General features: G+C 50.8%; 3 protein-coding genes across 10 annotated transcripts; 2 read left to right on the forward strand and 1 right to left on the reverse strand.

Moving 5' to 3' along the window:
• Positions 1 to 1,667: 1,667 nt before the first annotated feature.
• SDR39U1 (short chain dehydrogenase/reductase family 39U member 1) lies at positions 1,668 to 4,722 on the forward strand. Of its 4 annotated transcripts, XM_050798611.1 has the most exons (7): positions 1,693 to 1,729; positions 2,032 to 2,138; positions 2,224 to 2,306; positions 2,671 to 2,695; positions 3,334 to 3,463; positions 3,546 to 3,689; positions 3,996 to 4,722. In XM_050798611.1, exons 1-7 carry the CDS (start codon positions 1,714 to 1,716, stop codon positions 4,403 to 4,405), a joined length of 915 nt encoding a protein of 304 aa, XP_050654568.1. In that variant the 5' UTR covers positions 1,693 to 1,713; the 3' UTR covers positions 4,406 to 4,722. The 4 variants fall into 4 exon arrangements, with proteins under 4 accessions (XP_050654566.1, XP_050654568.1, XP_050654567.1 ...); XM_050798609.1 differs by lacking the exon at positions 3,334 to 3,463 and having other exon boundaries at positions 1,668 to 1,729; positions 2,671 to 2,792; XM_050798610.1 differs by lacking the exon at positions 3,334 to 3,463 and having other exon boundaries at positions 2,224 to 2,375; positions 2,671 to 2,792.
• Positions 3,130 to 15,188, reverse strand: KHNYN (KH and NYN domain containing). 4 transcript variants are annotated; one of them, XM_050798605.1, is made up of 8 exons: positions 15,067 to 15,188; positions 13,569 to 13,786; positions 11,905 to 13,052; positions 11,663 to 11,793; positions 11,483 to 11,579; positions 8,340 to 8,447; positions 8,033 to 8,134; positions 3,130 to 7,480 (listed from the first exon to the last, which is right to left on the reverse strand). In XM_050798605.1, exons 1-8 carry the CDS (start codon positions 15,170 to 15,172, stop codon positions 7,231 to 7,233), a joined length of 2,160 nt encoding a protein of 719 aa, XP_050654562.1. In that variant the 5' UTR covers positions 15,173 to 15,188; the 3' UTR covers positions 3,130 to 7,230. The 4 variants fall into 4 exon arrangements, with proteins under 4 accessions (XP_050654562.1, XP_050654564.1, XP_050654563.1 ...); XM_050798607.1 differs by lacking the exon at positions 15,067 to 15,188 and adding an exon at positions 14,505 to 14,556; XM_050798606.1 differs by lacking the exon at positions 15,067 to 15,188 and adding an exon at positions 14,377 to 14,474 and having other exon boundaries at positions 6,099 to 7,480.
• CBLN3 (cerebellin 3 precursor) lies at positions 14,729 to 17,940 on the forward strand. Of its 2 annotated transcripts, XM_050798625.1 has the most exons (3): positions 14,729 to 15,719; positions 16,066 to 16,185; positions 16,484 to 17,940. In XM_050798625.1, exons 1-3 carry the CDS (start codon positions 15,420 to 15,422, stop codon positions 16,679 to 16,681), a joined length of 618 nt encoding a protein of 205 aa, XP_050654582.1. In that variant the 5' UTR covers positions 14,729 to 15,419; the 3' UTR covers positions 16,682 to 17,940. The 2 variants fall into 2 exon arrangements, with proteins under 2 accessions (XP_050654582.1, XP_050654583.1); XM_050798626.1 differs by lacking the exon at positions 16,066 to 16,185 and having other exon boundaries at positions 15,116 to 15,719.
• The last annotated feature ends 1,686 nt before the right edge of the window (positions 17,941 to 19,626 follow it).

Raw genomic sequence — 19,626 nt, forward strand, 5'->3', positions numbered from 1 at the left:
TCAGATCTCATGGGAACACCCTCACTATCATGAAGACAGCATGGGGGAAACTGCCCCGGTGATCCAATCACCTCCCACCAGGTCTTTCCCTCAATAGCTGGGGATTACAATTAAAGATGAGATTTGGGTGAGATCACAAAGTCATATCAAGGATCTTGACCCCACTTGTTTAAACTTTCCACTGAAAGCTTTGCTCTTATCTGTAGCAGATCTGAGTACAACAGTTTTGTCACCCATCAAGTGGAAAGTTTGCTCCACTGTAATTTTTCAGTCAGAATTGTGTAAACTGAACCAATTGAGATGTTTCTTGTGTTGGCTATTGTTTCTGCTGTTCTCTTCAATTAGGGCACAAACAAGATGAATTTTTTTCCTCACAAAGTGATGTGGATACTCTGCCACTATCTATATCTTCAACATCATCTCCTCCCCATTTTGTTGAGATGGGGTCTCACTCTGTTGCCCAGGCTGGACCACAGTGGCTCAATCATAGCTCACTGCAACTTTGAACTACTGGGCTTAAGCAATCCTCCTGCCTCAGCCTCCCAAGACACTGGGACTACAGGTGTGCGCCACCACACCTGGCTAATTTTTAAATTTTTAGTACAGATGAGGTCTTGCCATGTTACCCAGGCTGGTCTCAAACTCCTGGACTTGAGAGAGCCTCGTGCATAATCCTCCCAAAGTACTGGGATTACAGGCATGAGCCACCATGCTTGGACGTCTCCTCGTTTCTTAAAATGAGTTATGCATTTGTAGACTGCTGATTTATTTGGGGCATTGTCCTCATAAATTTTTCATGAAGCATCAATTTCATCGTTCTTCACCACAAATTCCGTGTTTGTTCTTGCTTCAATTTTCACAGAATTCAGATTGCTTTAATAGGGGCTCTTTTCAAACTGTCTTAGCCTTCTTAGTGCCTCAGATCCTGTTCAGACATGTTATATAACAAGTCAATACAAGTTTATTTTGGTGTAAAAAAATTTGGAAACCTATGTAGTTTTTAGCATAATACACATTTTCCATGAACTTTTCAAAGACTCCTCTTAGATAAACCTGAGAGAGATTCAGTATTTAAAATCAATAGGGTTTCGGATGTCCAAGAAGAGATTTGTAGTGAAAAGTTTTTATAGGGGTTAGGAGCTCAGATGAGAGATCCGAGTTGCATAGGAGATTTGGGATGTCTTCTGTTAAAGCCTGGTAACTGAATTCAAGGCATACATCCCCGGCGTAAAGTGTTATTTTAATATGAGGGGACCTTTGGAATGTTTAAATGCAGATAGAAAGGAGCCAGCGGAAAGAGAGAGAAGAAAAAACTGGCCGAGTGGAAAGAAATCCAGACTACCGGTGGAAGGGTTCTCTTGCATTACTGACCCGCCAACTTAATAGATATCCAGAATTCTGAGGTCTGGGTAGCTTCGGGTTTTAAGTGAAGGGTTTTGTTGGTTGAGTTTGGTTTGGCTGGTTTTCTACACTAAAACCTTCCCTCCTCCGCCTTTTCTGGGTCCATCGGTCTAATCCCTCCCACCTCGCTTGCTAGAGAAACACACAGCCTATATTTACAAGCTTTTCCGGGTCGCCGAGAAGGGCCACGCACAGGATTGCAACCTCGATTGGAACCCGCTTCCCGAAAGGGACATGCGCAGAGAGGTCCTGGTCGCGTTTGAAGTGAGGTAAACTCTAAACCTTACGCAGGCGCGTTAGGTCCTAGTCGCTATGCGTGTGCTTGTGGGTGAGGGACTGCAGAAAGGGAGAGTGCCGGGCGCGCTTAGTCGGAGATTGAGGGCTGGGAATCCGCTTCCGGGAGGGCACTGTCTAGTGCACTGGTAACCTGGCCTTGGCCGCCTAGCCCGAGAAGCCGAATCTCCCTAATCCCTGTGACCTGTGTCACCTCTGCATCGCGGGGAGGGGGAGAAGTGGGGAGCAGTCTGGTGTCAGATGGGCTGGCGCCGGAAGAGGGGGGCCACAGCGGGGACGAAAGGCGCCCCCACCCCGACTCCCCGGAAATATAAGCAATTTGTATTTTCCGATCAGGTGGCGGGACTGGCTTCATTGGGACAGCCCTAAGCCAGCTGCTGAATGCCAGAGGCCACGAAGTGACGTTGGTCTCCCGACAGCCCGGGCCCGGCCGGATCACGTGGGTAAGTCCATCCTCTGGAAGCGGGTGGGAGGGCAGAGTTGGGCGGTGCAGGGCGGGGCAGGGGCACTGTGTGCTTTCTCCAACAGGATGAGCTGGCTGCATCTGGGCTGCCGAGCTGCGATGCCGCCGTCAACCTGGCCGGAGAGAACATCCTCAACCCTCTCCGAAGGTCAGCCTGGGCCCTAAAGCTGATACCCACTAGAGCACAGGGAGGAGAGTGTACCACTGATGAGAACCTGTGAGCTAAGGGTAATGGAACTCCCAGATTCTGAACTAAACCGATATCCCAGACTACTCATTCTGCTCCACTTCTCCACCCAGTCAGCCAATTGGCTTAAGTCCTCAGGTATAACTCAGGATGCCCAGAAAATGTATGCCCTTTCCCTCTACAGGAGACGTTGACTGTTTCTGTTAAGCCAAAATTAAGGGCTTTACTAGAAATGGGTATGAAATAGTTCCCAGGAAAAGACAGAGAGAGGGATATGTGCACCTATGTATTTAGTGGCTTTTTATTTCCCATGTTTCTCCTGCAGATGGAATGAAACCTTCCAAAAAGAGGTTCTCCGCAGCCGCCTAGAGACCACCCAATTGCTGGCTAAAGCCATCACCAAAGCCCCACAACCCCCCAAGGCCTGGGTCTTAGTCACAGGTGTAGGTATGCCCCCTAAATCACCAGCCCCTCATATTAGCCATGGGAAGGGGGTAACTCAGACCTCTGTAGCTGTGCACACACCCGAGCACTGGTTTTTTCCAGGCAAAATGACTTCCTAGGCCCTTGATCCATGCATGTTTCTCCTAACCTTTGTGTACTTTCACTAAGAAACTGAGACCCTGAAAAAGAGTGAGGAGTGGCATCACTCTTAGTGCCAGGGAAAAGTCCACCTATTCCAAAGTCCCTTACTTCTCACACCATAGTTCTTTAGGAACAGAGTTCATGGTCACCTCTGGGACCAAGTAATTGCAAACAATTATAATGCACACACCAGCCACTATTTGAAGTGTTTTATGCTTATTATCATTTATTCCTTACAACAACCCTATGAGGTAGGTACTATTATTCCCATTTTAAAGATGTGAAAATTCTATACAGAGAGGTTAAGTAACTTGCATCAAGTCACAGAGTTAAAAATGAGGGAGCTGATTAAAACTCAGGCAGCCTGGTACCCAAGTTCCTGTTCTTAACCACTACACTCTAGCAGCCTCTAAGTTTGGCCCTGCAACCAGAGTTCCTCCAGGGAAGGAACACTTCAGGTCCTGGAAAAGTTCAAGGGGAAAATATCCAAATGGCTCTGTCTCCAAATGGGGAGATCCTAAGGGCCAAAGGAGGTGAGGCCAAGGGAAGCCTCCACTACAGAGAGCCAGGCAGGACCAAGGACACCCAGGGCAAATGAGTGTGTTCCACCGGCAGCTTACTACCAGCCCAGTCTGACTGCGGAGTATGATGAAGACAGCCCAGGAGGGGACTTTGACTTTTTCTCCAACCTCGTAACCAAATGGGAAGCTGCAGCCAGGCTTCCTGGAGATTCTACACGCCAGGTGGTGGTGCGCTCAGGTGAGAAACAGGGGCCTGGGTATCAGACAGGGTTGGAATGTCTTCTCTGGGCTGGGGAAGTGATGGGATTAGGAGAGCTGATGGGATTAGGAGAGCTGAGATTACAGAGTGAGAGGATGCTACCACTTCTCATAGCCAACCTGCAGATGAGAAGGTGTGAAGTCTTAGAGAGCCATACTGCTCACTTCTGTTACAGAGCCAAGTCAGCATGGGGAGAGTGAGGAAGGGGAAACAGAAACCAGGAGGAGCAGTGGGGCTGCTTCAAGGCTGAGAGGACCTCTGTACCTTCCCTCTTGCCTGCTGTAGGGGTTGTACTGGGCCGTGGGGGTGGTGCCATCGGCCACATGCTGCTGCCCTTTCGGCTGGGCCTGGGGGGCCCCATCGGCTCAGGCCACCAATTCTTCCCCTGGATACACATCGGGGACCTGGCAGGAATCCTGACCCATGCTCTTGAAGCAAACCACGTGCATGGGGTCCTGAATGGAGTGGCTCCATCCTCCGCCACTAATGCTGAGTTTGCCCAGGCTTTGGGTGCTGCCCTGGGCCACCGAGCCTTCATCCCTGTCCCCAGCACTATAGTGCAAGCTGTCTTTGGGCGAGAGCGTGCCATCATGCTGCTGGAGGGCCAGAAGGTGATCCCACGGCGAACACTGGCTACTGGCTACCAGTACTCCTTCCCAGAGCTAGGGGCTGCCTTAAAGGAAATTGTAGCCTAAGTAGGTCATGGCAAGGGCCTGAGGCCTGTCCCTCATAGGCTTCCAGGTTAGGCACTGTGAATAGGCTCAGCTCCTCTAGAGAGCTGAAGCCATCTGGTTCTTAGATTTCTCCCCCAGTCCTCTTTCCCATTGTTCTGTTGCTCCACCTTATTGTCTCAAGGCTGTAATCTCATCAGGTTGGGACATTAATCTTTTCAACTCCTTGCAAGATTTCCTAGTTGGGTTTCTCTACATGTCCTGCAGCTGCCCCACTTCTCCTTTATGCTGTGTAGAGAATGCTCTGCAGTTTAGGCAATAAAGATAAATTATCTCACTAACCTTGGCTCATCTCTCTGGCCTAGATTCGCCTACGATTTACTTCAAGGAATGTCACCCTAGATGATTCTTCCCCCAAGACGGGGTTTTGAAAGTTATAATGGGCAGTCTCTCTCATCACCCTCTCCCTTCTTGGTCCTTCAGTTGCCAAAAGAGCTTGTCACAAGTTTGGGACATCTGGTTATGATAAAGGTAGGCACTAGAAGACAGAATGATGATCCATTTCCAGTGGGCCCTGTAGTCACCCTGGATGCTGTCAGAGTGCCATTAGAATGCCAGTAGAGGAAGAGGTGAGGCCCAGGTGTAGGATAGACTTCAGTCTGTGTCACCAAATGGCAAGTGCATTACTAACCACACAGTGGTCCCAGTTTATCAGGCTGCAGCAGAACAAAGCCAACATCCCTGTCTATAAGAAGCTTAGAACTTGCCTCTCATCTGACTGGGGCCACTCAAGTCAACCAGCGCCGTTAGCACAAAAGGGCAAAAGATACTTTTGGTCTACTGTACACCCACCATCACTGAAAGTGAAAAGGGCAAGATACCAATCAAGAACTATAAACAACCCTATCCGGAGAAAAAAAAAAAAAAAACTCCAAGTTTTCATCTAAGACCCTTTTTACCTACCTAAAGCTGTGACATCTGCCATAACTTGATCAGACACAGTTCCCCCAGCCACCAGTTCAGGCCATATTAACCAGTCTCTTCTTCTCAGGGACCTCTGGGTTATCTCTGAATCACTGTCACCTCCTTGACCAGCCTGTCTCCAACACACCTGCCCCCAGCCTGGGTCAGTATGGTACAGTGGTGTAAATCACCAAAAAGGGAGGGGTGAGGACACAAGGACCCAAGGACCCTCCCCATCATCATTACATTCTCCATGCAGTATTCAACTCCCTGTGCCATTCAGAGGGAGGCAAAAGTCACGGCCTGGAAAAGATCTTATCCAGAGACTCACCACAGGGCCCACATAGAACAGAATCCAGGGGCACCCATCCTACTTCTTTATCTGGTCTTGGATTCCAGGAAGTTGACTGGCTCTGTATTGTTCCTGGGGGTATGACCAGCCTCAAAGGTAGACGTAACAGAAAAGCATACTTTAGGCTGCACTAAAGGAAGGAGTACTGATTAATACCGTCTACACAGGGAATGTGCTACCTTGGAGATAGTAAATTCCCTGGCACAGGAGGACTTCAAGCAGACCAAGGGCAATGACCTGTAGGAATCAGGGTGGAGAGAGCATGTTAGTGACAGCAGAGTTGGTCTGGTGGCCAGTCAAGTGCCTTCCAACTCTGGTTATTTCATTTTCCAGATAATTGGTTCATCTAGAACCAACTGGTTCAACTTCCGTTAAGTCTTCCCATCCCCATACACACATACATAAAGCAGAAGTGTGCCTCACTTTATGCAACATATATCTTCCATAGAGAAAATGTTAGGGTTGGATCACATTAATATTGTCATTGCAGAGCATGGCTTCATCGATTTGGTGAAAAATCGACGTGTTCATCTCAACACCAGCAAGTGCATCTAACCAGGGATTTGCCAACAAATTTGTTAGTCTGTAAACAAACACTTGAATACAACAGGAGAGCTGCCATTTATAGGAACCCTGAGAGTATTCTGATAATGCAGTCATCCCTAATTTACCTATTGTATAAATGTGGATTTTGGAGGTTGCTCAAAAGGGATGCAGCCATTATAGGGCATGTTATAGTGAGAATGCAGTGTTAAAATCTAGGGTGTGGACCCTGAAGACAAAGGACCCACATCTCTCTGAAAGTGAGGTTTTGGTTAGAGAGCCTGTGCAGCCACAGGCAGACACACCTGAGACTTGGTCCAAGCACCTTTTCTCCAAGAAGCTTTCCTCTATGTTCTCATTTCTCCTCCCAACAGGTATTTTTACCACTGATTTGTAGGCGGAAGTAAAGCCCAAGCAACTCAATCAAGGTCACAAACAGGCATAGCTGAGACCAGAAGCCAAGTCTCCCTCTGCCTTCTTCACTAGCTCACTCCATTCTATCGTGGCCCCATCCACATAACGCTGTGGCCCTTCCAGGGCCCAGCGTCTCCTTCCACACTCCCAGGAGCTCAGCCAGGGAGTATCCTGTCCTCTGGCCATCCACAGCAGCAGCCAAAGAGAGGAACAGCTTAACTTCCTGTCAGTTCCCGCCCACCCTGCCCTCCACCCCAGCTCAGCTTGGAGGTGGAGCCAACAGTCTCAGTGTCCAGAACTAATCCTCTCCAGCAGCCCCTACTCCCTACAGAAACCCTGTGCTAAGGCAAAGTTGAGAAGTTAAGGCTGAGCAGAACCTCTTGAGAGCTGGCTGAGGTCCTCACTCGGTAAGATCAGGTCACTTTATGGACCTGTCCCAAAGTGGCTTCCCTGATCCAAAGCATCAACTCAGGGTGCCTCTGGATCAGAGTGTGAGCAGCAGAGGGACTCTCACAGAAAGGGCTGAGCTGGAGGCGGCTGGAGCTGACGGGGCAGCAACCACTCAAGCAGGTGAGGCTCAAAAGTTAAGACTGAGCAGGGCCTCAGACAGTTGGTTAATGTCCCGGCAGTATGGCTCCCGCTGCAGGATGAAGTCCACCTTGTGATCCTGACCCCAAAACACCTCCAGCAGCTGCCGCCGGAGCCGCTCTGTTTCCCGGGTCTTCCGAATGCCACCACTACCTTTTTCCTCTTCTCTCCCGTGCTGCTGTTTACCATGTTCTGCAAAGCCCCTGGAAGGATGCTGAGCCTTAGAAGACCCTTGTGTCCTAGGAAGAAACAGACCAAAAAGAGCTGATGAGCATCCTGGGGGGAAATTAGATCTTAGTGGGCTACCCCTCTCTTAATTGTCCTGCCTATTCTTGGCTTTGGGGGAGAAACCCTGAAGTTCCTGAAGCTGACCACTGAGTGGCAGTATCAACCCACTTCTGAAGGGGAGCTGGGCCGTTCTTTTGGAACCAGGGTGAACTCTGCCACTATTATGATCTAGTTCTAGTCCTAAATGAATCACTTATGTAATGGTCAGTAGAAGGCATGCTGAATACAACTGGATCTCAGTATAAGCAACCGTTTTCCAAATAACTCCATCAAACATGCTGATTAAGAGAAACAGGAAGCAGGTGTTTCCCTACCAGCAAGGAGGTTCTATGTCAGGATCCCCTGGGAAGCTTATAAAGGCCAAGGCAACTCAAACCACTGCAAAATTAAGATTACACTTAATTTTGCCCAAACTGAGATCACACTTCCACCCAAGTCTCTGGGCCTGCTGAGAGAGGGCCAGGGGTGGGGGCTGCCCGCAAGTAGTCTAGGGGAAGGATTACCTGGCTGGCTTCTTCAGAAATTCATCCAGGGTGGGGCCGTTTCGTCCCAGTGGGTCATCAGGTACCATGAAGAGGTTTCCCACAAAGGTAAAGGGCAGCAGGCTGGATGGTGAAAGATATGTGGTCACAGAGGGGGCCCTGGCCTACCTCCCAGACGACTGAGACCAGTATCACCAGAAGCTGCTGGCTCCATCCTTCAAGAAAACTTCACCTGCTTCCCAGAGTTTTCACCCCATGGCCAGAGCAGAGCTGGCTTTAGAAAAACATCTGCATCTGTGCCCAATTCTCAGCAGGAGGGCTCCCTCACCGTTCTCTGATGATTGCCATCCACTTCTCAGACTCCTCCGCCAGGTCCCGGAACTGGTCATTGGAGACAATTATCCCATCTGTCTCTTCAGCCAGCTTCACCATGAACCTGTCTCCAAAACCACAGCAACCAAGAGAGGGTTGAAAAATTACCTACTGGGTACAATGTTCACTATTTGGATCATGGTTACATTAAAAGCCTAGACTTCACCACTATGCATTATATCCATGTAGCAAAACTGTACTGGTATCCCCCAAATCTATAAAAATAAAAGGAAAAACCACAGCAACCATTTGAGACTCTCCAAGGCCCCAACCCCAGAAGTTTTACTGACTCCCATGCGTCACTTCTGATGATGGAGATCTGGCCCCCTACCTCACTTGACCCAGCTACAGGCAACTGACTAGATATAAGTGCCATGGGCTAGAGAGGAAACAAAGATGAATCCAAGGTGGTCTCCCAGTAGTATCCTATCTGCTCACCATAGTCCTTTACCCAACACTTTGTGCCACATTAGTGAACAGTAAGATCTAGCTCTGACTGTCTTCCACCCTGCCCAACCAATCCCTCGCAAATCCAACATGCCCTTCCTTTGAAAAGCCTTTGTGCTCTGCTCCCTTCCTTCCCAGGACCACCATTAGCACCCTAGTAATTCAAATACTGCAACTGAGATCATGCATCACTTCCCAACAAGGGGGTCCCCACCTCTGACCACTCACCCACCCTCAAGTCTCCCCTGCCCTGCCACAAGAAAGCATGCTTATCCCCTACACAAAACTCTTCCACACTTGCCCTTTATTTACCAAATAAAGTCTACACACCCAGGCCTGGCAGCTAAGGCCTTCTACAGGCCAGCTCAAATCACCCTTACAGCCTTCTCTCTCCCAATATTCCCTAATCCACTCCCAACTCCAGCTAAAATCAATAATCAGATTACACTCTGCTCTCCACATATGTCTTATGCTGACTTCCATATTTCTCCAACTATTTCCTCTATCTGAAAGGCACTTCCCAAGACTTGCTAAGGAAAACAATCACCAAGGAAACTTTTTAAAAAAATGCCTGGGCTCCACTTCAGTAATTCTGATTCCACAAGACAGGATAGGACTCATGAGGTGGTGGGTGGTGGTCTTTTTAACAGATTTAGAAACCAAGAGATCCCAACCATCCCAGTCTTCTCAACACAAAAACTCACAAATCTCTCCTTTCCCACAAAACCCCAGCCAGAAGGGCGCATTCCTGTAGTGTTTGGTTTATGGTTTCTTTCAGCTCTCTAGTCAAGAATCAGATCTTGTTCCCAGTGTTCCCACCTCCTCCTGCAGGCCATGCACCTAGTACTAAGTGAGCAGTCAGTATTTGAAAGATAGTGTGGTATAGGGGGAACTGGGAGTCAGGATTAGATGTGACAGATATCAGGCTCTGAGCTTCTGTCTGGGAAACAAATTCAGAGAATGACATACAAATGTCTATGGTACACTTGGCCAGACTTGGTGGCTCACGCCTGTAATCCCAGCACTTTGGGAGGCTGACGTGGGCGGATCATGAGGTCAGGAAATCAAGACCACCCTGGCCAACATGGTGAAACCCCGTCTCTACTAAAATGCTAAAAATTAGCCAGGCATAGTGGCATGCACCTGAAGTCCCAGCTACTCGGGAGGCTGAGGTAGGGGAATCACTTGAACCCAGGAGGCGGAGGTTGCAGTGAGCCGAGATCATGCCACTGCACTCCAGTATGCGGACAGAGTAAGGCTCTGTCTCAAAAAAACAAAAACAAAAAGTATATGGTACACTTATGGTATGCAAATGGTATTTTCCAGTTAAGCATATTTTACTATGATCGCATTACACAGTATGTTGTTCAGCAACATTCATTCAGTATGCCTATGCTGTGCACCACTGTGTTTATTCACTGTTATTGGGCAAATTCCCAATTTATATTATGTTATCTGCCAACCAGGTCCCACACAACTGGGCAGACACATGCCTTTAACATTCATTAAAACGAACTCAATCTTCAGTTTCAATTCTGTTTCAATGCAGGTGTGGAAAGAAGGTTCCATATCTTGGGTAATCTGTGAAATCTAGACATAAATAGAATAACATTGGGAGAAAGTAAACTGCTTTTGGGTAGAATACCATTTACTTGTTAAGGAATAGAAGGTAAGTGTTTGAAAAGACAAAGTATATATCACTATGGTTTGGAAACTAATTTTTAAAAACTGAATAATGCCCTAGAGAATAAAGAACTTGTAAATTTTTTAACTTGGCTCTCTAAAATCTGCTCATTTCTCACACCACCTATGCAGACTATGGTAGAAGTGTGCCTTGTATTTTCATTAAAACCATCTGGCAGCTTTGAGGTCTAATTTCCCTTTGCTAAGACAGGTAACCATTCTGACGCTCTGTCTCCACAACTGTAGATTGGAGATATACCCACTGCTACACTGGAGTAGGTCTGTGCAAAGTTACGAAGGAATGTCACTGTACTCTTGCCCAGCACCTTGAGCAAGGCAAGCACATACCTCATCTTTTTCGTATATTCACAAGGAGGGTAAATGAATGGAGGAGGACCCTGAGACAAAGAGGTTAATTCACTAAGAAAAGTTGCACAGTCAAAGTCAATGAGTAGTGCTACATGAGGCTCAAATTCAGATCTTCCAATTCTAAATCCAGTGATCTTTCTATTATACCATGTTTTGTACAGTCCTATTATTCGTGGGTTGTTTCTTCATTTTACTTGTTATTTTGATCTTTACTCTGGTTTTTCCAGAATGTTAGGGAAGTTTCTCTGCATGTTTGGAAATTCAGGTTATAAGAAGACATCGTGTCAGCTATTTATGTAACCAGCTTTCCCACCTTTCCACTAAACCAGTATTTTCTAGACAGTAAGGCACTATACAAATATGAGGTATCATTTTGTTTGATGAATGATGAATAGGCAAACATGGTTGTCTACAGTTCGTCTCATCACACCTGCAAGGCAGGTTTACCTACCCGATCATAAGGCACACAGAGGAGTAACTGGCCCTTACCCACCACCAAGGCTTGGAAACAGTGTAAACCACCAGGAGCTTTTCTCTCTCCCTCAATCTTCCACACGGCTCCTTGAATATCAAGCCTGGGGCCAGGAGAGGAGCAAGTACCTGTCATCATAGGAGGAGATCCTCTTGCCATCCATGACTCGTGAGGGTGTGAGGGAGAGCAGGCTGAGGGAATACAGCTTTTGCAGGAAGTGACTCTCTATTAAAAAAGAACATAATAGGGTTCTCCTCAAGGTGGAAACAGAGCCTACCCTGGGACACTGAAGACCAGGCCCAACTCACCTCTGACTTTGGAATCCTTACTGAAGCGCCACTGAGGCACAAAGACAGTTATGTCACGGTGGCCACGGTCCCAGAAGTACTGCACAGCAATGGCAATGCCCCGGCTGGAGAAGTAGTGCTGAAGGCCATGCCTGCAGTGGGAGGGGGTCGGCCAGAGGAGGGGCTTGGCACCCTGGCTACAATGCCAGCCCCTCAGGACATATCCTCCCTCCCCTAGGCCCTCAGCCCCACCAGGTACTCACACCATGGCCACGTTGCTGCCGTCAATGACAATATGGCGGAGGTCTGGCTGGCCAGGCACATTGGCAAGGCACAGTGTGAAAGGATCCTGCAGGGCCTCCTTGAAACGCTGTGTGCCAGTCACCAAGTTGCCCCCTCGGGCACCTCGTTTCCATTGAGGCCCCCGACCCCGTGCCATGCCCTGCTGCTTGTCTCCCCTGTCCCCACCATCTCCCCGGTCTCCCCAGTCACCCCGGTCTCCACAGTGCCATGGGGGTTCTGGTGCAGGCGGAGGGCTGGGCACCCTTGGAGGAGAGGCATTCCCATTGTGGAGCCGCTGGAGGAGGGAGGCTCCTCGGGACTGAGCTGCCCTGTGACAGGAGCCATGGGCACCGGGAGGCTCACGGTGGACACAGACCCCTCCTCCTCCTTGAGTTACCTCCTCCTTCCCCAGGGCCTTCCCTTTCAGGGGTGCTGACTCCCTTAACCCTCCACCCACTGACTGTGGCCTGAGGGCCACTTCTCTCTCCCAGGCCTCTTCCCCAGGCAATTCCTTCCACCCCAAATCCATCTCCCTGGGACCACCCTGTTTCCCTCCCTCCTTTTCCACAGCATAATTGTCTCCCCTTGCTCCCCTGGAATCTCTGGGTCCCACAGATCCAGTGTCCAGGGACTCCCTGCCGTCACTAGGGGGAGCTCTCTCTTCTTGGCACTGAGCACGGAGCAAGCCTGAGCTCCGCCCCTCCCAAGAAGCCAGCGCTCCTGGCCCCTGCCCACTGGACGCCTCCTGCACCAGACTCAGCAGCTCCTCCTGGACAGCCAGGGGCAACTGCAGCAGAGCCTCTCTATGGGCATCCCCCGGCGACTGCAGCAGGGCAGAGAAGTCTCTCAGCACTCCAGTACACTGAGAGGCTCCGGAAGATGGTCCTGGCGTGAAGTCCCAGCTCAGCCGCTCTGTCAGCTCTTCTACCCGGCTCTGAGCCATGACAAAAGCCTCAGTCAGGCCACTGATCATCAGTGTGCCGGGCGCCCTGGGCACCAGATGGGCTGATGTGCTCCAGGCCAGACAGTCAAGGAAGAAGCCCTGGGCTCCCAGAAAGATGCAGTGCAGTTTGGGCGGGTAATGGATTTCATCCTGCAGTTCTGGGCTGCAAAGGCCCTTCAGGTACTCCTGGTTGGGAGGAAGGGAAGGTCAGGAAAAGTAAACTGCTGGAATCCTAACTGGCCTGGGTCACCTCTCCTGGCTCCTTGCTCGCTCCTGAGCTCCAGGATGTCTGAAGTATCCACATGATGTTATTCCCATTTTAGAAATAAGGAAACTGAGACTTCTATCACAAAACTGAGCCATCCTGGAACCCCAGCCTAATCCCAAAGGAAGCAATGTGGCCCAGCCTCCCACCTCACAGTGCATTCCTTGGTGGGGCCAACTTGTTCAGCCAGATCTCTCTACTCTACCAAAGAGCACAGAATGATTTTTGCGAGCCTGGGCTATCACAGAAGAAATTAAGCTGAAACTGAAAACAAATACAGAGTTGGAAAGTCCCTCAAAACTCAGGGGCACTGAGGTTGCCAGTGAGACAACCAAGAAGTCGAGATCCTCCCCAGGCCCCTCCTCTTCCCTGCTCTCCTCCGCCCCGGGGGAAAGCGTCCTTGGTGCCTGGAGGGATGGGGGAGAGAAGGAGTTCACCTTGGCTCTGCTGGTGTTTTCCTTAGGGCCCTCCAGCTGCAGCCAGATGTGGGGGTTGTCCGGACAGTCCTTCGGAAGGACACTCACCCCCACGCTGAAGATGCGCTCCACATGAGGCTGCTGTTCCCGAACCTTGTTCTCAGCCTCCGCAGACACCGCAAAGCGGTCTGGGGACGCGGGGCGGGCCTCCCAGGTAGGCATGGCTGCTGCCCCCAGCCCTGGAAGGGAAGAAGGCAGCTCAGAGCCTCACTGCACCCTCAATCCAAATCCTGGTTTGTGGGACTACACCAGCTATCAACAGGTCGCACCTAGTTAAGGCTCTGGTAAACAGCCCCAGTAGGTGACAAGCATCTGAGTCCACTGGAGGTAGGGAGTATGTCATGCAGGCCTTTCCGGAGAGGAAGTCCCGGTAAACAAGGCTGTCTACCGAGGGTGGGCGTCTGGGCTTTGGAAAACGAAGACCACAGTCCTGAGCAAGAAGGGTGGGGGGCTTCAGCTCTCGGCCTGGAGGCCAGAAGGAGTCTCCTGGGGGACTCTGCAGCTTCTTAAAGACGAATCCTCAGCAGGGGTTTGAACTAGGCTGTCCTCTGGGGGCCCTGGTCTGCCATTTCCAAGGTTCAAGCCACTCCCACCCCTCCCCCAGCCGTCCGCTGCCCCTCTCCGTCACGCCACGAGCACCGCCCAGGGCCCAGGGGCCGGGCCGGGCCGGGCCCGCCCACCGCGGACTGGGACAGCCACCCCGGGCCAGGCCTACTCCGCACCATGGCCCCTCTCCCCTCTCCCGGGCGCGGGGGAGGGGCGCGCCTACCGCCTCCGCCGCCCGCGCCGGCCTCGGGTCCTCTCAGCGCCCGCCGGGCCCCCGCCTTGCCCGCGCCCCTAGCCCAGGGGACAAGGGCAGGGGGCCCGAATCTGGGCGGTCCTTCCCGGGTTCCTCACCCAACGGGGACCTCTCTTGTCCACATCGCACGCAAACTGTTTCTTGAGTCACTTCCTGGCCTGGGGCGGAGTCAGCCCAGCTCCTCCCGGCTGCGCGCCCTCCTCCCAACCCCGCCGCCGCGCCCAGCGGCCCCGACGGGCCCACTCGGCCTAGTCCCCTCGGCGGCTCCAGGGCTCGCTCCTCGCGCTTCTCCACTCTGTCTCCCCGCCCTCGGGGTCCTCGCGCATTCTGCGCAGTTATTTCTCGGAAAGTGAAACCATGCGTTGAAAGTTGTTTCCCGCGAATAAAGATGTGGCCAACCAAAGAGGCAGCGTGACTGGCTCCACTGGTGCTCTAGGCCCAAGCACTTTCCACCAAAGCAATCGTGGCGGAGGCGAGGGAGGGGGTAACCCGGGTGGAGTACCCCTTTCTTCCAACAAATGGAAAGATGCCACGAAGAAGGGCTGTTGATTTGTGGGGGATTTTGAAGAGAGGAGGAATAGGAGGAGGGGGTTAAGGGGGCTGCCTCTGGCATATGCACACACTCACACATTCTCTCACACCCCTCACACACACACATACCGTGTTCTCCATCCCCCCAGGTCCAGCCTTCAGTGCAGTCCCGTCCAGCAGGGCTGCCCTGAAGCTCTGGCTGCAGCCCTCCCGTCCAGCGGGCGGGCGGCTTCATCCCTCCTCTCTCTCCCAAAGCCCAACTGCTGTCACTGCATGCTCTGCCAAGGAGGAGGGAACTGCAGTGACAGCAGGAGTAAGAGTGGGAGGCAGGACGGAGCCGGGACACAGGTATGGAGAGGGGGTGTAGCGAGCCTAGAGAGGGCAGACGATCAGGGTGCTGGCGGTGAGAGTCCAGGGAGAGGAGCGGAAACAGAAGAGGAGCAGAAGACAGGGGCACTTGTGGGTTGCAGAGCCCCTCAGCCATGTTGGGAGCCAAGCCACACTGGCTACCAGGTCCCCTACACAGTCCCGGGCTTCCCTTGGCTCTGGTGCTTCTGGCCCTGGGGGCCGGGTGGGCCCAGGAGGGGTCAGAGCCCGTCCTGCTGGAGGGGGAGTGCCTTGTGGTCTGTGAGCCTGGGCGAGCTGCCGCAGGGGGGCCCGGAGGAGCAGCCCTGGGAGAGGCGCCCCCTGGGCGAGTGGCATTTGCTGCAGTCCGAAGCCACCACCATGAGCCAGCAGGGGAAACCGGCAATGGCACCAGTGGGGCCATCTACTTCGACCAGGTAATCCCCCTACCCCTGTCCATGGGACCTGGAAGGACCCTGCAAGGACCTGGAAGCAACTGTCCAAGCCCACTTTGCTGTCCCTGAGGCTTTAAGAAAACAGCTTCCTACATCTTTCCCTAATCTGGCCTGTTGCTGCTCCACCCCACCAATGATTTCCCCTCCCTCCACCCATACGCAGCCCCTCCTTGCCCCTTCTCACCATTTCTTTTGAATCTGTTCATGCCTATTAACTCCTACTTGCCACTCCTTCTATTCATTACTCACTGCCCCTGCCCAGTCCCCATGGTACCCCTGAGCCATGGGCATTTCCTGAGCCCCACTCAGCAGGCTCTGCTTCCCCCAGGTCCTGGTGAATGAGGGCGGTGGCTTTGACCGGGCCTCCGGCTCCTTCGTAGCCCCTGTCCGGGGTGTCTACAGCTTCCGGTTCCATGTGGTGAAAGTGTACAACCGCCAAACTGTCCAGGTGACCTCAGCACTGGTCCCCATCCCTGGCTCAGGAGGGGAGGGAGGGGGAAGAAGTGGAGCCCAGCTGACCTCCAGGTGGACCCTCCACTGACCTGTGTCCTGGAAGCCAGGACCAGGGGAGGAATGGGCCTGCCTTGCATTGAGTGTGGAGGATGTGCAGAGTCCAATGCTGGCCACCCCTCAGCCCTCCCAGGAGAGCCCATTAAGACCCAGCTTCCCAAGAGGAAGCCCCTGGGAAAGTGGGGGTCCTGAGCTAAGGACTGGGGAATGGAGGCTAACTGGGCTCCCCTCCCCAGGTGAGCCTGATGCTGAACACGTGGCCTGTCATCTCAGCCTTTGCCAATGACCCTGATGTGACCCGGGAGGCAGCCACCAGCTCTGTGCTACTGCCCTTGGACCCCGGGGACCGAGTGTCTCTGCGCCTTCGTCGGGGAAATCTACTGGGTGGCTGGAAATACTCAAGTTTCTCTGGCTTCCTCATCTTCCCTCTCTGAGGACCCAAGCCTTTCAAGCACAAGAATCCAGCCCCCGACGACTTTCTTCTGCCCTCCTTGCCCCAGAAACAGCAGAGGCAGGAGAGAGACTCCCCTCTGGCTGCCCATATCCCACCTCCTTGCATGGGACCCTGTGCCAAACACCCAAGTTTAAGAAAAGAGTAGAGCTGTGGCATCTCCAGACCTGGTCTTTCCACCCACCCACCACCAGTTCCCCTCCCAGCCACCTGCTGCATCTGTTCCTGCCTGCAGCCCTAGAATCAGGGCAAGGTTTGGCAAGAAGGAAGATCTGCACTACGTTGCAGCCTCTGCTCCTCCTGTTCCCCCACCCCAGCTTCCTGCTCAATGCTGTTCAGGAACAGGTGGCACAGGTGAGCCTCACAGGCCCCCACAGGAGCCCAGATGGACAAGCCTCAGCATACCCTGCAGGCTTCTTCCTGTGAGGAATGCCAGCATCACAGATCTCAGCCAGCACCGTCAGAAGCTGAACCAGCACCGTATGGGCTAGGGTGGAAAGCTCAGCCACAGGCAGAAGTGTGGGAAGGGCCTGGAGTCTGTAGCTGGTGAGGAAGGAAGGAGGGTGTATTGTCTAGTCTGAACATGGTACACATTCTGCATGTATAGCAGAGCAGCCAGCAGACAGCAATCCTGGCTGTCCTTCTATGCCAGATCCCAGATAGACTCTGGCCCTTACCTCCCCACCTGAGACTAGGGTGAGTGTGTTTGCTCTGGCTGAGAGCAGAGCTGAGAGCAGGTATACAGAGCTGGAGGTGGACCATGGAAAACATCGATAACCATACATCCTCTTGTTTGGCCACCTCCTGAAACTGCTCCACCTTTGAAGTTTGAACGTCGGTCCCTCCACATTCTGACTGCTGCCTCCCTCCTCCCAGCTCTCTCACTGAGTTATCTTCACTGTACCTGTTCCAGCTATCTACACCATCTCTCTTTCTCCTGATCTGTGCTGTCTTATTCTCCTCCTTAGGCCTCCTATTACCTGGGATTCCATGATTCATTCCTTCAGACCGTCTCCTGCCAGTATGCTAAACCCTCCCTCTCTCTTTCTTATCCTGCTGTCCCATTGGCCCAGCCTGGATGAATCTATCAATAAAACAGCTAGAGAATGGTGGTCAGTGAGACACTATAGGATCATTAAAGAGAAGATGCCTCTGGAGTTTGGATCGGGTGTTACAGGTACAAGTAGGTATGTTGCAGAGGAAAATAAATATTAAACTGTATACTAAAGTTACATTTTAAAAGTTGAATAATGTTTGAGTTAAATAGGAAATACCAAGGTGAATTTGTGGTTTTAAAAAGAAATAACTTTTTGAACTGTCACTAACACTAAAAACAACATCAGGAACAATCTGATATCCATTCTTAGAAACTGGATCTTTTCTTCAAATATTAATCACCATTAAAAAAAATATATCAAAAAAACCTCAGTTTCCTTGAAGAATAGCTGCACACCTTAAGTAACTCCAGGCCCAGAAAAATGTTGTTGATGACAGAAAGCAAAGATGCTTTTTAAATGTATAAAGTAAAGCTGAAAGGCAAAGGAATCAATTTAAAGAGGCTCCCACTTAACATGCTTTGACAATTTGATTATCAAAAGGAAAATAATATAGCTAATTGGAGCAAGGTGAATTTTTTAAAATCCATGCATCTATAATGATATTCAAAAAGAAAGAAGTCACTATAAAGTGTGCCCAAAGGTAGTTAATATACTAAGTGAAAAAGAGTGAACGTAATAGGCTATTTTTAGTGAGTCACGATAAGTAGAACATAAATATAGTAGACATTTTGTCTATTTGCAAGGTACGTTTGTTTTTCTTTATCTGTGTAAGTAGGGAGGGGTGAGTACAGAGAACTGTGAGTAATTCCAGGAAGATCTGGCACTGTGCCAAGAATGAAAGATACTGATGGAACTATTTGGGCATATTTTGCAACTAAGAAGAAAAACAGTCCAATGGTGTGTTATAAGACAATGGATTAGTCAAATGTCCAAGACAACTGTTCACTGCTCAGGCTTGATTGTTCATCTCCTGGAAAATGGATCCTCTGTATTACCCCACTTATTATAATGAGATATTAATTAGGCAAAATAATTAAGAGTAGGTTTGGCTGTAACAGTAAAACCCAAAATAAGAATAGCTTAAACAAAATAGGAATTCATTTCTGTCTCACATAGAAGAATCTGTAAATAAGGGTCCAGGGATGGATGGCAGCCTTATGATGATTTGAAAGCCCAGTCTCCTGTCTTGCTGTTCTACCATCCTTAGCTTGCCACCTCATGACCCAAGACGGCTCCCTGAGCTCCAGCCATTACATCAGCCTAACAGGAAGGAGGAAGGAAGAAACAGCACATCTCTTTCCTTGAAAGAAGCTTTCTGAAAGGTGCACCAATATGTCTGATTGTGTCTCAGTAGAATTTAGTCGCCTGGGCTCACCAAGCCAGGGAGAGAGGCTAGGAGCTATAGGGTTTATTCCAGGCAGCCATGTCCAGCTAGAAGTTGGGAGTTTTATAATAAAGAAGAAGGGGAGATTAGCTATCAGGGAAGACAACTGGAAGTTGTTTTTTGTTGTCGTTTTTTGAGACAGTCATGCTCCTTCGACCAGGCCGGAGTGCAGGGGCGCAATTTCAGCTCACTGCAACCTCCGCCTCCCGGGTTCAAGCAATTCTCATGCCTCAGCCTCCCGAGTAGCTGGGATTACAGTTGTGCGCCACCAGGCCCAGCTAATTTTTTGTATTTTCAGTAAAGATGGGGTTTCGCCATGTTGTCCAGGCTGGTCTCAAACTCCTGGCCTCACGTGATCCAATTACAGGTGTGAGCTACCACATCCGGCCACAAAGTACTACCAACTTGGTGGCTTAAAGCAACTATTTATTATCTCACAGTCTCTGTGGGTCAGAAGTCCAACAAAACGTGACTGGCTTCTCTGCT

This window comes from Macaca thibetana, chromosome 7, assembly GCF_024542745.1.
Source record: "Macaca thibetana thibetana isolate TM-01 chromosome 7, ASM2454274v1, whole genome shotgun sequence".
Classification (NCBI taxonomy): domain Eukaryota; kingdom Metazoa; phylum Chordata; class Mammalia; order Primates; family Cercopithecidae; genus Macaca; species Macaca thibetana.